At 42.3% G+C, this 12,345-nt stretch overlaps 1 protein-coding gene across 6 annotated transcripts in view; it reads left to right on the forward strand.

Annotated features, from left to right (window-relative positions):
- Positions 1 to 1,267: 1,267 nt before the first annotated feature.
- Positions 1,268 to 12,345, forward strand: part of mtus1a (microtubule associated tumor suppressor 1a) — a 29,869-nt gene continuing 18,791 nt past the window's right edge. The window contains exons 1-5 of one of the 6 annotated variants that reach the window (XM_032527515.1): positions 1,268 to 1,492; positions 7,065 to 9,166; positions 9,358 to 9,592; positions 10,851 to 11,090; positions 12,245 to 12,337. In XM_032527515.1, coding sequence (XP_032383406.1) covers positions 7,106 to 9,166; positions 9,358 to 9,592; positions 10,851 to 11,090; positions 12,245 to 12,337 — 2,629 coding nt within the window. In that variant the 5' untranslated portion in view covers positions 1,268 to 1,492; positions 7,065 to 7,105. The other 5 variants (XM_032527516.1, XR_004333750.1, XM_032527514.1 and 2 more) reach the window with 5 other exon arrangements.

Consider the following 12,345-nt stretch of genomic DNA (forward strand, 5'->3'; position numbering starts at 1 on the left):
CTGGCTCCTTCTTCACCCCCCCCCCATTTGATAGTGTGCACATTCACTTGCCTTCTGTACAGCAACTCCCACCTCATACCCACACTAATGGACAGCAGCCATGTGGCCTAAAACTGATGTGGAACAATAATCTTGTCTTATAGTTGTCTCTTACACCCATCCTGTCTCATGCACTTAGTGGCCTGATGTATCAGTTTGCGATACTGTCCTGTCTATTTATTTAACATTCAGACTGATAACAGAATGGAGCACAAAGATAGCAACGATTGCTTTGCTACTGTCCTGCATTTCCTTTGATGTCAACAGACGTATGTGAGACCTGCAAGTATAGGTAGCATGTTCCAGATCTATCAAGAAGGAATACATTACAGTGGTTGGTCCTCCGTTACGTAACAAAACCTAATTGTTGACAAAACTGATGCAGTATACAGTATGTCTCAAGTTGCAAGTGTCTAACAAACCATGTTGGTGGTGTGTCATGAATGCCCCTTTTTGCTGAGAAACAGATTTCCTTCAGGTTTTATCACCCTGCAGAGTAGTATATTCTAAAATGTATGCTGTAAAATACCAGATATGATCATACAAATAAATATTGTAAATTTGATTGATATTACTGACTCAAAAGATGTAATGGTTCTTTTGAATCAAGTCTGATTTTTGAGGAAATGCTTATCTCTTTTCCACTTTGATAGGAGGCTTCCTTTCCCCTCTGCTAGGATGTCCAGTGAGCTCATATGTTCATTTTGTTAACACAATGCACTTTTTACATTGTATATAAATTTGCTTCCTGGCATCATATGGTTCATAATCATGTAATTATGAGTGTACATCCAGATTTTAAATAATAAAATCTGATGTATCAAGTGGTTGATCTCTTCAGATGGAAAACAATAGAGATGTCTTTATTTGTGGTTTCATTTTAGACGTCTGACATACAGTAATTACATTAATAAGAGCTAAACTGAGCAGGCAATTATTCTTTAATTAATTGATTGCAACTGTAAGTGACTTAGGGGACGCCAACTTATCACTCTTGTAGTACTTCAAAGCAATACTTGAGAAAATGTATGTTAACAGAAAATGACTTGGGTCGATGTCATTCCTTGAGTAGAAGTCTTAAAAACTTTGATTATGAACTTTATGGCCAAAGGTGTGTAAGGTTATCTTCATCACCACTGTGGTTGGGATAGTCATGGGTTGTTACCATGGCAGCGGGGCCTGCACCAGGTGCTTCCTCCTCTTCTTCTTTAGTTTTGGCCTACGGTTGTTTTTTTAAATTCTACTTAAGTACAGTAACAAACACTGCAACTTATCACAAGTTCCAGCAAACAACTTCAAGTTCATCACTTCTACGGGACAATAGGAGCTGAACTCCGGTATGACCGGTCGGTATGGTGAATCACGACAACGGGGAACGACCAGGTGAAAACAATTGTTGATTAGCGCGTCCTCGGCGGCGCGCTCCCGTCGGTGCCGCTCGCTCCTGTGACAGGTAGCTAACGTTAACGTTACAAGCGTGTTGATTTTTAATGTCAAACTATGAGTTCTATTAACTTAATTGACTAACGTTACTGTATTATTTAATTATTGGGCAGTTGGTAAGGCAGTTCATATGTTTCTCCCACATAACTTACCTACTATAGTTAGGGTTAATATTTTCTGCTGCTTATGTTCAGCCTCCTGTCAACAAAAAGTAACTGTAGCGCCTGTGGGGGCTTGGTTGCTAACTAGCTAGCTAGCTAACATTAAGCTGGATAATTTTAGTGTTTATTGTCCACCGCTGTTTGCTGTGCTCCATTTTTTTACCGTTAAAATTCATGGTTGGAGTCCGCTGTGTGTGTAACTTTATTAGAGACCGCCAACATTATGTAATAACTGGGTCTTTTAACAGAATACTAGCTTATTGCCCACTCTTTAAAGTGTCTCAGGCGTTACCGTGTTTAAAACCATGTTATTGACATGAAAGAGTATTTTCTTTGCTATTTGTAGATGGATATGTTTACTCTTGATCTAATTATAGCTAACTGGCTGAAGGAGGGCTCACGGGGGGGGGATGAAATAGACACTACTCCAAACACACCCAGCTAAATTCATTAATTTAATTTTGGCTTTAAATACACGCATCTAACTAAATGACTGCCTGTTAAAATGCTTGCACATAATTTTTACTATAATCATTTTTTTATGTATATATTTGTAGTATGTTTGTGGTGTTACTCACACATTACTGCATGGTTAAATCATTTTGTTCAACGGGTTCTATACAGTACAGCCATACAACACCCCCAAACACTGTTCTAAAATGTGTTGAAGATCCGACACAATTCAGGTTGAGCTTGTGTTTTAATTCTTGACCTGCATCTCAAAAAAGTATCTTAACACACTGTGCAACTTAATGTTTGTAGTTATTGTTGTCCTCCCTGGGAATGTTGTGTATTCCATTTAAGCCTCCCAGTTTAGGCCAACTAAATGAAGAGCAGACCAGGATACATTGTCACTGCTGCTGACACATCTGACATGCCTCTTTTTCACTAGATGACACCACAGCCACAGCTTTATCATGAAAGCCTTTATTCTATTTATTCTTCCCGGGGAGCAGACTGACTAATGTTCTGACTGTTGAAATACAGTGCCATGTTATTCTCCCTAACCAGGCTTTTGTCCCCCTGTGCTTCACAGAGGATAGCGTTGTCCCTGCTGTCCTGGTTGGAATCCCCCAGCTTGACCTGCTGCCCTGCAGTAGTGTTGTGCAGCTTTGCGCCTGGCCTTTTGATGGCTGTCCCTGCAACACGTAACTACTCACTGTATGATACTGAAATGTTCAGTCACCCATGCAATTTGAGCATTTTGAGGCCATTTGAGCATTTCTGCACAGTGCCTCAGGGGCTTAAGAAATAGAGGAGCATTGTTCTGTTGATCTCACTTGGTTTTAAATGTATAATGCAATCTGAAGGCAGCAATTTGCATTGGATTTTTCTTGGACCAACTTAGTGAGGCCTTGTATCAAACGGCAATGTTGAAAATGCATTTGAGACAATTACAAAATAATTTTATAGTTTGACAAGGCTGAATGGAGTCTCGAAACACAGGGTCCAGTAGACCACACGGTTGCGAGTGAGGGTCAGATATCAGAGGGAGTTTGGCTTGAACCCTACTGGTTTTGAATGCATTGAATCACTTTCAGAGTGCATACTGGTAAGCGTGCAACAAGCATCACTGAGGTTTGAGGTCTGAATCTCGGACTGGATAGTCTAGAAGCTGCTTTTCCAAATTCTGTTGAAAATGAAAATCACTTATCCATTCTTGTTTACGAGACAAATGTACTTGAAGACTAGGGTCAACATGTTTAGATTACATAATTAGATCCCTTATGTAACTGATTTTATAGGATATTAGACTCATTCTCAGAACTCTGAGGAGATAGTAATAAGCGCTCTCTATGCCATAATTTACGTCTTGTCTCTAGTTAAGATTAGACAGTAGTTTCCAGTGTCAAGAGCGCTGTATAGATTAAGCGTAAATAGCATACTGGTGTCTGGATCAAGTGTCAATCTGTTTGTGTACATGAGGCAGTGTCATCAGACAGTGACATCAGTGGAGGACTTCTGAGAACTTATCAGCTCTAAACAACGTTGTAAGTCTGACACATTGAGTCTGGTTGGGAACTTTCATAGTGTAACATTCCCAAAGGAACCCAGGCCTCCCGCCATTATGCTCCCCTTTTCACTTATCCCTTACTAAAAAAACAGCCTGATGCATTCCCTCATAAAAGAGGCACTTTGGCTGCTTAGCAACAGTGAATGCCAACGCAGGCTGTGGCCACTCCCCTAGAATTGGGCTCGGCATGGATAAGGTAACATGTTGCCTTCTTCCTTGCTTGTTCCCTCTGTTAACCTGGGACTGGCTCTACGCTGAAACACAGTCCTTAGCTGGACCTTGGCATGCCTGCAGTGGGGGAGCGTTGTGCAGTTACTCATGGTGTCTGACACTGTGGCTAGTTGGAGAGATTGCTGTCCACTGCTGCAGTAGTCCTGCTGGACAAAGTCACGTTACCTCAAGGAGGGGAGGGGGAAAAAAAACGGAATCTAATGCCTGCGCAGGGGGCACCCTCATTCAGGCTCTGAAGTTACTGATGCACGGTTGACTCTGAGCACACGGAGGGAGGAGTTGTGGGACGGTTGTCTGGCTGGAGCACACTCGCACACCACTGCCTGCCCAGTTGGCTGGAATTAGCGCTTTGGTAGGAAAGCAGTAATGGGATTGTCTCTGAGACGGTAAAATTAGCCAAACGAACCTGCAAAAAGTGAGTAAACTGACGTGAGGCAGACAACACAGCACACTGTGGAGGCATTTTCTTTTCCACTGTTATTATTGAATAGAGAGAACAATAATGTCTGTATGGAGTTAGTTCATACCATAGTTGATCAGTTTTTTAGTCAATGGTGTTGAAGACCTGTGCTATTTATTGGTTCAGAGTCTTGTAGCCTATTTTTGCGGTTTTATTTTTCCGTAAACATTGTCAGGTCATAGTTTGTCATAGGTGCAGTTGTGCTTTACATAACAAGTGAATGCCTAGTCACGATTTTAACCAGCTAAATCACTCTTCTTCATATTGTGTGGGAAGATACTGCAGTGGCGTTGGTTCCTGCCAAGGTTCAATGTGCACAGCAGTTTGACAAGGCTGTATATTTTATTTGACTGTACAGAGATTGCAAAATACAGTAAGGTGTGTTTCTCTGCCTGTTAAACAAACCCATTATTCAGTCAGCTATGGATTGTTTGTAAAAGCAGAGCTGCTTTGATAAATCTTATCAGTAGTAATGTCTAAAGTAAGGCAGACTTAATATGAACACCTTATATTTATTGTGGCATATTCATATACATTTTTTTTTTAATGTTATTTTCCCAAATGTTTAACCAAAAGATCCCTTTGGGAATAGAGAAGCGCTCAGATATTCCAGCTGAGGACTACATTTATGGTGTGGCTGTTGTCTCTACAAACTGAATATTGCTCCAAGGTCGAACATTTTTCTAATAAACATTTTGAAGTGTGCATGTCTAGGTTGCTGCCAGAATTATAGTCGACAACGTGTTTTTTATTTCTCCATTACAGTGTCTCGTTTTGAAAAATATCAAAGCATATAAGTTGACACTTACTGAATTTGTCATTTGTAGGTTCTGTTAAATATTGTGGTTGAGTAAATGTGCTTGCAAAAGACCAATCAACTGCTGGATGACGTTTTGATACGGCAGAGAAGAAGCAGAGAAGAGCCAAAGGCAAGCAGGCTGCCACTTAAGAAAACATGAGGTTAACATGCTGGATGTTATTCCCTAAACCAACTCTTTTTCTTTTGCTCTGGCAACCAACAGAAACCCTTGAACTCTGTTTTTTACAAACTAAGTTGTGTTTTCTGCATTTTGTTGTGTGTTCCTGGGAAGGTCGTGTAGCTTCACTGATCCAGCCCCTGCTTCCTTAACCAGTATACTGGCTGCCTCATGGAGCCTGTCAGTGCAGCAGATTATGCACAAATCTCCTCCCACCAAACAAGTTATATGTTGGCGTTTCATTCACTATTTTGGGCTGATTGCAAGCAGGAAAGATGGACATTGCCAACTTGTTGCTATAGAAACGTGTTCAAGGGACAGTTCAACACAAAATCAAAAATATATATTTTTTTATCCTTCCTTACCTGTGGTGCTATTTATCAGTCTAGATTTGCTTTGGTGTAACTTGTCCAGTGATGGAGATATCGGCTGAGAGATGACTCCCTTCTTTCACGTGTAATAGAACTAGATGGCACTAGGCTCGTGGTGTTCAAAGCGCCAAGAAAATGTCTCTTTTCAGAATTCATGACCTGGTCACTCAAGATAATCCACAGAATTGTTTGTGAGCAGTATTATGTGGGATACCGTATCACCGCGCAGAAGGATGTGTACTCATGGACGAGAGGCTCATGCTCGTGACAGCACGAGATGTAATCATTGATGATGTCCTCTTCGGCTCCTTGTTGGCTATCTCAGGTGAGCTAGCAGTGTTTGGCAACAGTTACTGATCTGCCGAGGAGGACAAGCCTCTCATCCATAAGTCTGCTTTCTTCTGCGTGGTGATGCGGTTGGCGGGTGTAGTTCAGTAAAAAGAAAATACTTCCTGCATTAATCTGCTCACAACCAGATCTGTCTATTATGTTGAGTAACCAATCATGATTTCTGGAAAAATACATTTCTTTCTCTCCTTATTTTTTGGCGCTTTTAGCATCACAAGCCAAGTGCCGTCTAGTTCAATTAAATTCGAGAGAAGGCAGATATCTATGGCTGATATCTCCAACACTGGGATAAATGGCGCTACAGGTAGTTTAGCTCATGTGTTAAATGTTGTTATATGCACTGAGATCAGCATCTGGGGTCAGCATACTGAAACACTCAGGCAGCTGGTGACTTGATACTCTCCGGTGGTACATACCACAATGGTGCTTTTGTCGTAATAGCGGCTGGCAAGCTTAGCAGCCCAGTCGGCTTAAATAAATACAACAGTACAATACAAAGAAGTTAAGACTGCCGTTTACTTCTCATGCCAAACCCATGTTGGCTCATTTCAGAGTAGAAAAACGTGGCTTGTAACTGCTGGTCCAACCTCACATTTAAATAAAGCTTTTCTGAAACCATGATTTAACAGCGACAGCAGGTGTGTCTGGCAAAATATCTTTAGAAAGGTTACAGATACTAAGGTAATGTTACATTCTACAACCTAATGAAAAACATATTGGAGCACAACTAGGAGATGATTTAGACAGATTTGGATTACTGCTGTATTACCTAAGCATGATCCAGATGACTTTTGCATTTTTCATTGAGCTAAGTCATAAATAATTTGAGTATCCAGCTACTGTTACAGTGACCAATAGCTACAAAGGCCTACCAGGGCAAGCCAAAGCCTTTTTGGAGTCATGAGCTAAAGTTTACATGGGAATATCTGGGCACAAGCCTTCAGTGAAATTACAAAAATGTCAACATGGATTGTGTAGTAACATGGTAACAAATATTTGGCTTTTTTCTCTCTTTTACAGACATCTGATCAACAAAATGGATGGACTGTTCTGCTGAATGAATGTCCGGGCAATTAGAGCTACAGAATAGGTTTTATATATATCTAATAATAAGTTTTTGTCTGAACTCCAAAATGTCTAACAAGACATTTTCCATCAACCAAGTTGAGAGCACAGCTGCTCTGCCCCACAGAGAAGCCCTCGCCCTTGAGAATCATTACAGCAACTCGCCACTGTCGCCTTCACCTGACTCCAACAGTAGTATTTCAAACCTGAGTGACAGAGAAGCCGACAGCTCCCCTGATATCAACATGCTGGAGGCCTGCCTCAGTGACAGCTCCTCTGTGGATAACTCCTACAACATCACCTTATCACGGGATGATGTATTCTGTGGCATGAGCATGAACCTGAACCAAAGTTTAATTGCCACACCTGATAATGGCAGTGGGAATTTCTGCAATAGAAATCTGAGTCTGACGAGCAACCATGAGACGGGATCAAATAACTATCAGACTTTCTATAAGAACACAGATGATAGAAGTAACAGAGCAGCGACGTCTCCAGACTCTGCTGGGAGGAGTTTAGGAGAGACTTCCCGTAGAGGATCCACTGAGAATGACTGCTGCTCCCTGAGCTCTGGGGAAATGGTTATAAGGAGCAACAGTTTTTGTTTGGAGGATCAGTCACCCTTGTTAGTCTCTTCCCTGGAGGAGTCATTTATCTCTCTGGCTGCAGGCAATCCAGCATTGCCTGTGGAATCTAACCTGTTATCAACCACTCTGTCGCATCTCCTTGAAAAATCCACAGAAGGAGTCATTGAGGAGAACGCAGTTCCTCCGTGTCTTGGCATGACTTTCACTCACACAGAGCTCCCCACGGAGGAAAATGATGAGGCAACATCCAACTCTCTTTTAGCTCTGCCAAGTGAGAATGAGATGGGTCATATGATGACCTTTGTCTGTGAACCGTCTCCTGTAGATTGTGGAAAAGAGGCTCAGTTTGTTGAAGCAGAGCTGTTGCCCCATTTCCCTATAGCATTTACACCAGAACAAGGCAAAAACCTTGTGGCCACTCTGTCGGCTGCGCAAGCCACTGATAAGGAGATTCATACTTCCACTCCAGTACAAAACATTGGGAACATGGTACCCAGCCTCCCCTCCCTTTCAGAGTCTCCCTTCACTGATAACCCAGGCAGTCCAGGATTCCACCCTGTTAAACGGCAGGAAATCTCTATGACTCATAACCATTTGGTTGCAGGACTGGTGCCTTCAGACAGCAAAGTCAAGAAAACGGAAATTAAAAAGTTTCCCAAGTCAGATTTCAGCAGTGTAAAATCTAAAGTCGTGACAAGAAGCGTGCATCAAATAGTGCCGGGCCCGGCTTCACAGCTCAAACCCTCTCACGTTATTGTGAACAATAAACACATTGAAGCACATAGAGTTGCAACTACCAGGATTACTCCTGCCAAGTTGAGGAGTAGCACTGCAGTTGTCTCTACCACCACTAAAATGGTCAATGATGCTCAGCGGCGTGTGAATACAGGCTCTGCCAATTTGGGCATGACAATTATACAGTCATCTGAGCATACTACTGAGGATGGGCAGGAGAAGGGTAGAGCATCCACACCTTACCAGCACCCTGCTGCAAATAAACATGCTTCAGCAGTCCAATGCAGTAAAGCCAGCTTTGTAACAGAACAAGCAGCCTCAAGCCAAGTAGCAGATACTGCAGCACAGCTTTCTGGCAACCAGACCTTCTGCTGGTCAACCGTAGAAAAATCCCCTGATGAAAGTAAAAATGGCCAAACAGCTGACAAACCAGCTCCAATAAAGGGCGCATTAAACAAAATTGACGTCGAGCCCGGCTCAGCTTTAGGTCAGGACATAACTCATGTGCTCAATATGCGGCCTCGCTGCTCATCGGAGAGCTCAGCAGTGTCCTCCAGGCCACCCAGGGAGAAGAGAACAACTCTAAGGTATTCTAATAGCTTCACCATTGTCAAAGCTAAGACCAAACCAGGGCACTTGGACTGCTCTTCTCGGAATAAACCGACCATTCCCACTGAGACCACAAACGGACCTGCTGAAAACTCCACAAGAGAGGTTAGGAGGATCAGCCTGGTGGTGAGTATGCACTTTTAATGTGAACAATTAACAATTCTGCAAGACTTTACTTATTTTTAAGTAATTCTTATTCATGTTTTTGTAGCTTTTTCTTTAAGCCACATTAAATCCAATTTTGTTTGGACTCAGACTTATAAGAGCTATTTGCATAGAGCTGAGGGACTGAGTGAGTGAAATATCTCTCTTTGCAGGCAGAGTCCAGCAAATCGACAACATCAGGAGCCTCATGGGATGAGCGTAAGAGCAGATATCGAGCACAGACGGTTTCTAGACAAGCAAGAGGAGCACCACCCTCAGTACCCCCAGCTGCCAGTCCCAGACCAGTCACTCTATCAACCAGGCAGAGGCAGGGAACCTTTGGGAGGGACGAATACAGGACCTCCAAAGCTGCAGGGACACCACAGTCCAAGCAGAAGAGCAGCACAGGTAAGACTCCTGTTAATTGGGCAATGTTAAATACTGTACATGCTTTTGAGTTTTTTTTGTTGTTTTCCAGTTAAGTTTTTCACAATCAATACCAAGTCTCATGACCTGCCTCTGACTAAGCAGAGAGCTAATGATTTCCTTTGCTGTGGACACAGAATTGTGCAATAGGTCTGTTTAACCCGTTGTGTAATCTCAACCAGGCACAGTAGAGAAGTGCAGTTGACGGACGGGCCATGTAGAATTGAAGGCAGCACCAGAGTTTGTGGGGGGTTTATGTACTGAAGCTGATACATCAGGAGCCTTCAAAGCCTCACAGTAATGTTACAAAAGAATGCTCTATACTCTCCAGATGACTAATAAACATTTTGATCATCATTTCAGAAACAATGAAAATGTACAAATGCCCTACAAATAATGAATTTAATATTTAAGTTTTAGTTTGCGTAGCTCTGGTTCTCTTAGACATGCCAATAATCCAGGTTGTAGTAAAGCAGTCGCCCCATCAGAGGGTGGCATTTAGCGGTTCCTCTGCTGTCCTGATGAGCTCCGCATTGTCCCACAGGAACAGTGTGGGATACAGGTGTCACCTTCGGTCTCTTGTCTAGGTCTTGGGGAAAACTCCCTCTGCCCTACTGCTCTTTATAGAAAGTGGAGTTCTGGGGTAGGAGGGGGATCTCTTCCTCTGATGGGAAGCCATCTCTACGAGGGGAAAAAGCAGGGGAAGGAAAGGGAGGTTTTAAGCTCACCACCAGTAGTGTTAAAGGAGAACACAATGTTTGAAACAAGCGCCCTGAGCACAGTAAAAAAACGGTTTTCTTCTCATTCTTCGGCTACAGGGACACCCCACCGGGATGCACTTTTTTTGCTAAAACTTCAAGATTCTTATTTGATATCAATGTTCTTACATAACATGTTTGCTGTTGTTAGTAAGAGACATGCAGGTACGTTTTGTACAATTTCAATATTAAATTTTAACAAGAAATAGGTACGCTGTTAATTAATATTGAGATATTTCTCTAAACATGCTTTTTCAATAGTTTTGCTTATGGAAAAAATGTCACTTAAATATCCCATTAAAAGGGCTCCTTATACTACTACCGGATTAGCCCTGTTTAGGTGCTCTTTAGACATTTTTACTGCCTGCGTTTGTGTCTTTTATGACCAGTAAACTGCTGAGGTCAGTATGTGTATTTCCACTTAATAACAGGATCTTTGCTGCTGATCTTCAATGTTTTATTTGTGTGCCATTGCATCCCAGGCAGTCAGAGAGGGCAGGCAAAAGGAGAACCATCCCTTGGAACTGCCTCAACAGCAAGTATTACGCCTCAACTAAGTGGATCCCAACCTCCTCATACTCCCACTCAACCCCTTGTTATGGGCCCTCCCCCTACTCCTACTTCTAGACTACCAGTACCACACAAGACCCCAGGGCCATCAAGGAGCCTTACTCAGGCCAGGGTTCCTTCTGAGCTGAGTGGAGGTGCTGGACGAACACAAGGTAAGACTAACAAGAATTGACATAGTTTTTTTAGAAATAGGATGTTGAGTCCCCACAGGCTTTTACATTAAGTGATAAAATCAGTGTTATACGGGTGTTTTCTAGGGTTAAGTCACAGTGTTCATTGTGCTTTTTAAGAACACATCTGGACATGAAGGGGAGGGGCCTCTGTTCCAAATAGTGACCCACTTCAGGCCTGGGCTTGGATGTAAATCTCCCTGGGGCAAATCTGTCTCTGATTTAAGACCTCTGCATCAGCTTGGCATCTCAAAAACATTGTAATTTTTTAGCTTTTTTCTATTTTAATCTCTGTAAGAAAGTAGAACATTTTACAAAGCTTTCAAAAAAGTGTGAACTCCGGTCCACTGCCAGCAAGTCATGCTGTGTTGTGTCGATGTACTGTATCAAGAAAAGGAGTGCATGTCAGACAGTGGGCTCTTCTCTTCCCAGCATCTTCAGCAGCACGTAGGTTTGTTTGGCTAAGAGGACCTATTCTCACACTGTAGACCATCCCCCCCTCCCACTTGTGTGGTTGTCATGGCAACGGGTTCTATTCCACTCTAGTTCACACATGCCTGGAGGAAAGTGAGCAGGCGTAGACTACAACTGATGCCGTGTGAGGTGCAGAAGAGGAGCCGTATTTCCATTCTAATTTTTAGATTGAAAACCAATGGCTGGTTACACAGGACTTCGAAGCTGCACTTGGACTGAATTTCCAGCTCATGTTTTCAACAGCTCCTCTTCAATGGCACAGGGCAGTGCAGCATCCAACTGTGATCTCACCCTCTTGACATGCCTGCTCATTGGATCCTATCGTTTTTGTGTCATCCCTTTGTTAGCTTTATTTAACGGAAAAGATAGAAAGCTTTGGAGAAGTAAGTGAGACTCATAATACAGTGGTTATGATTGAAATGTTGAATCTGTGGTGAAATATTGAGCTTCTGAATATTTTAATCAGTTTAGACAATTTTACATGCAAGGTATTCATTCAGTCATTGTTTTTAAATGTGCTTCTATCTTTGCTACCTCTTGCTATGGATCAGATTAACATCACCCTGTGTTAATCTGATTTGTCATCTTTGTGCTTTGTTATCTTATAAATATCACAGCATGATTTGTAGTATTTAACCGGCACTACTCTACTTCTTTAACAGTTTTTGGAGGAGCTGCACATAAACCATCTCCTTTGAAAACTGTTGTGCTTAAAGCAAGACTCATCCCAACCCCTGGGAAAACCACTGGACCATGTGAGAGA

This window comes from Etheostoma spectabile, chromosome 10, assembly GCF_008692095.1.
Source record: "Etheostoma spectabile isolate EspeVRDwgs_2016 chromosome 10, UIUC_Espe_1.0, whole genome shotgun sequence".
Classification (NCBI taxonomy): domain Eukaryota; kingdom Metazoa; phylum Chordata; class Actinopteri; order Perciformes; family Percidae; genus Etheostoma; species Etheostoma spectabile.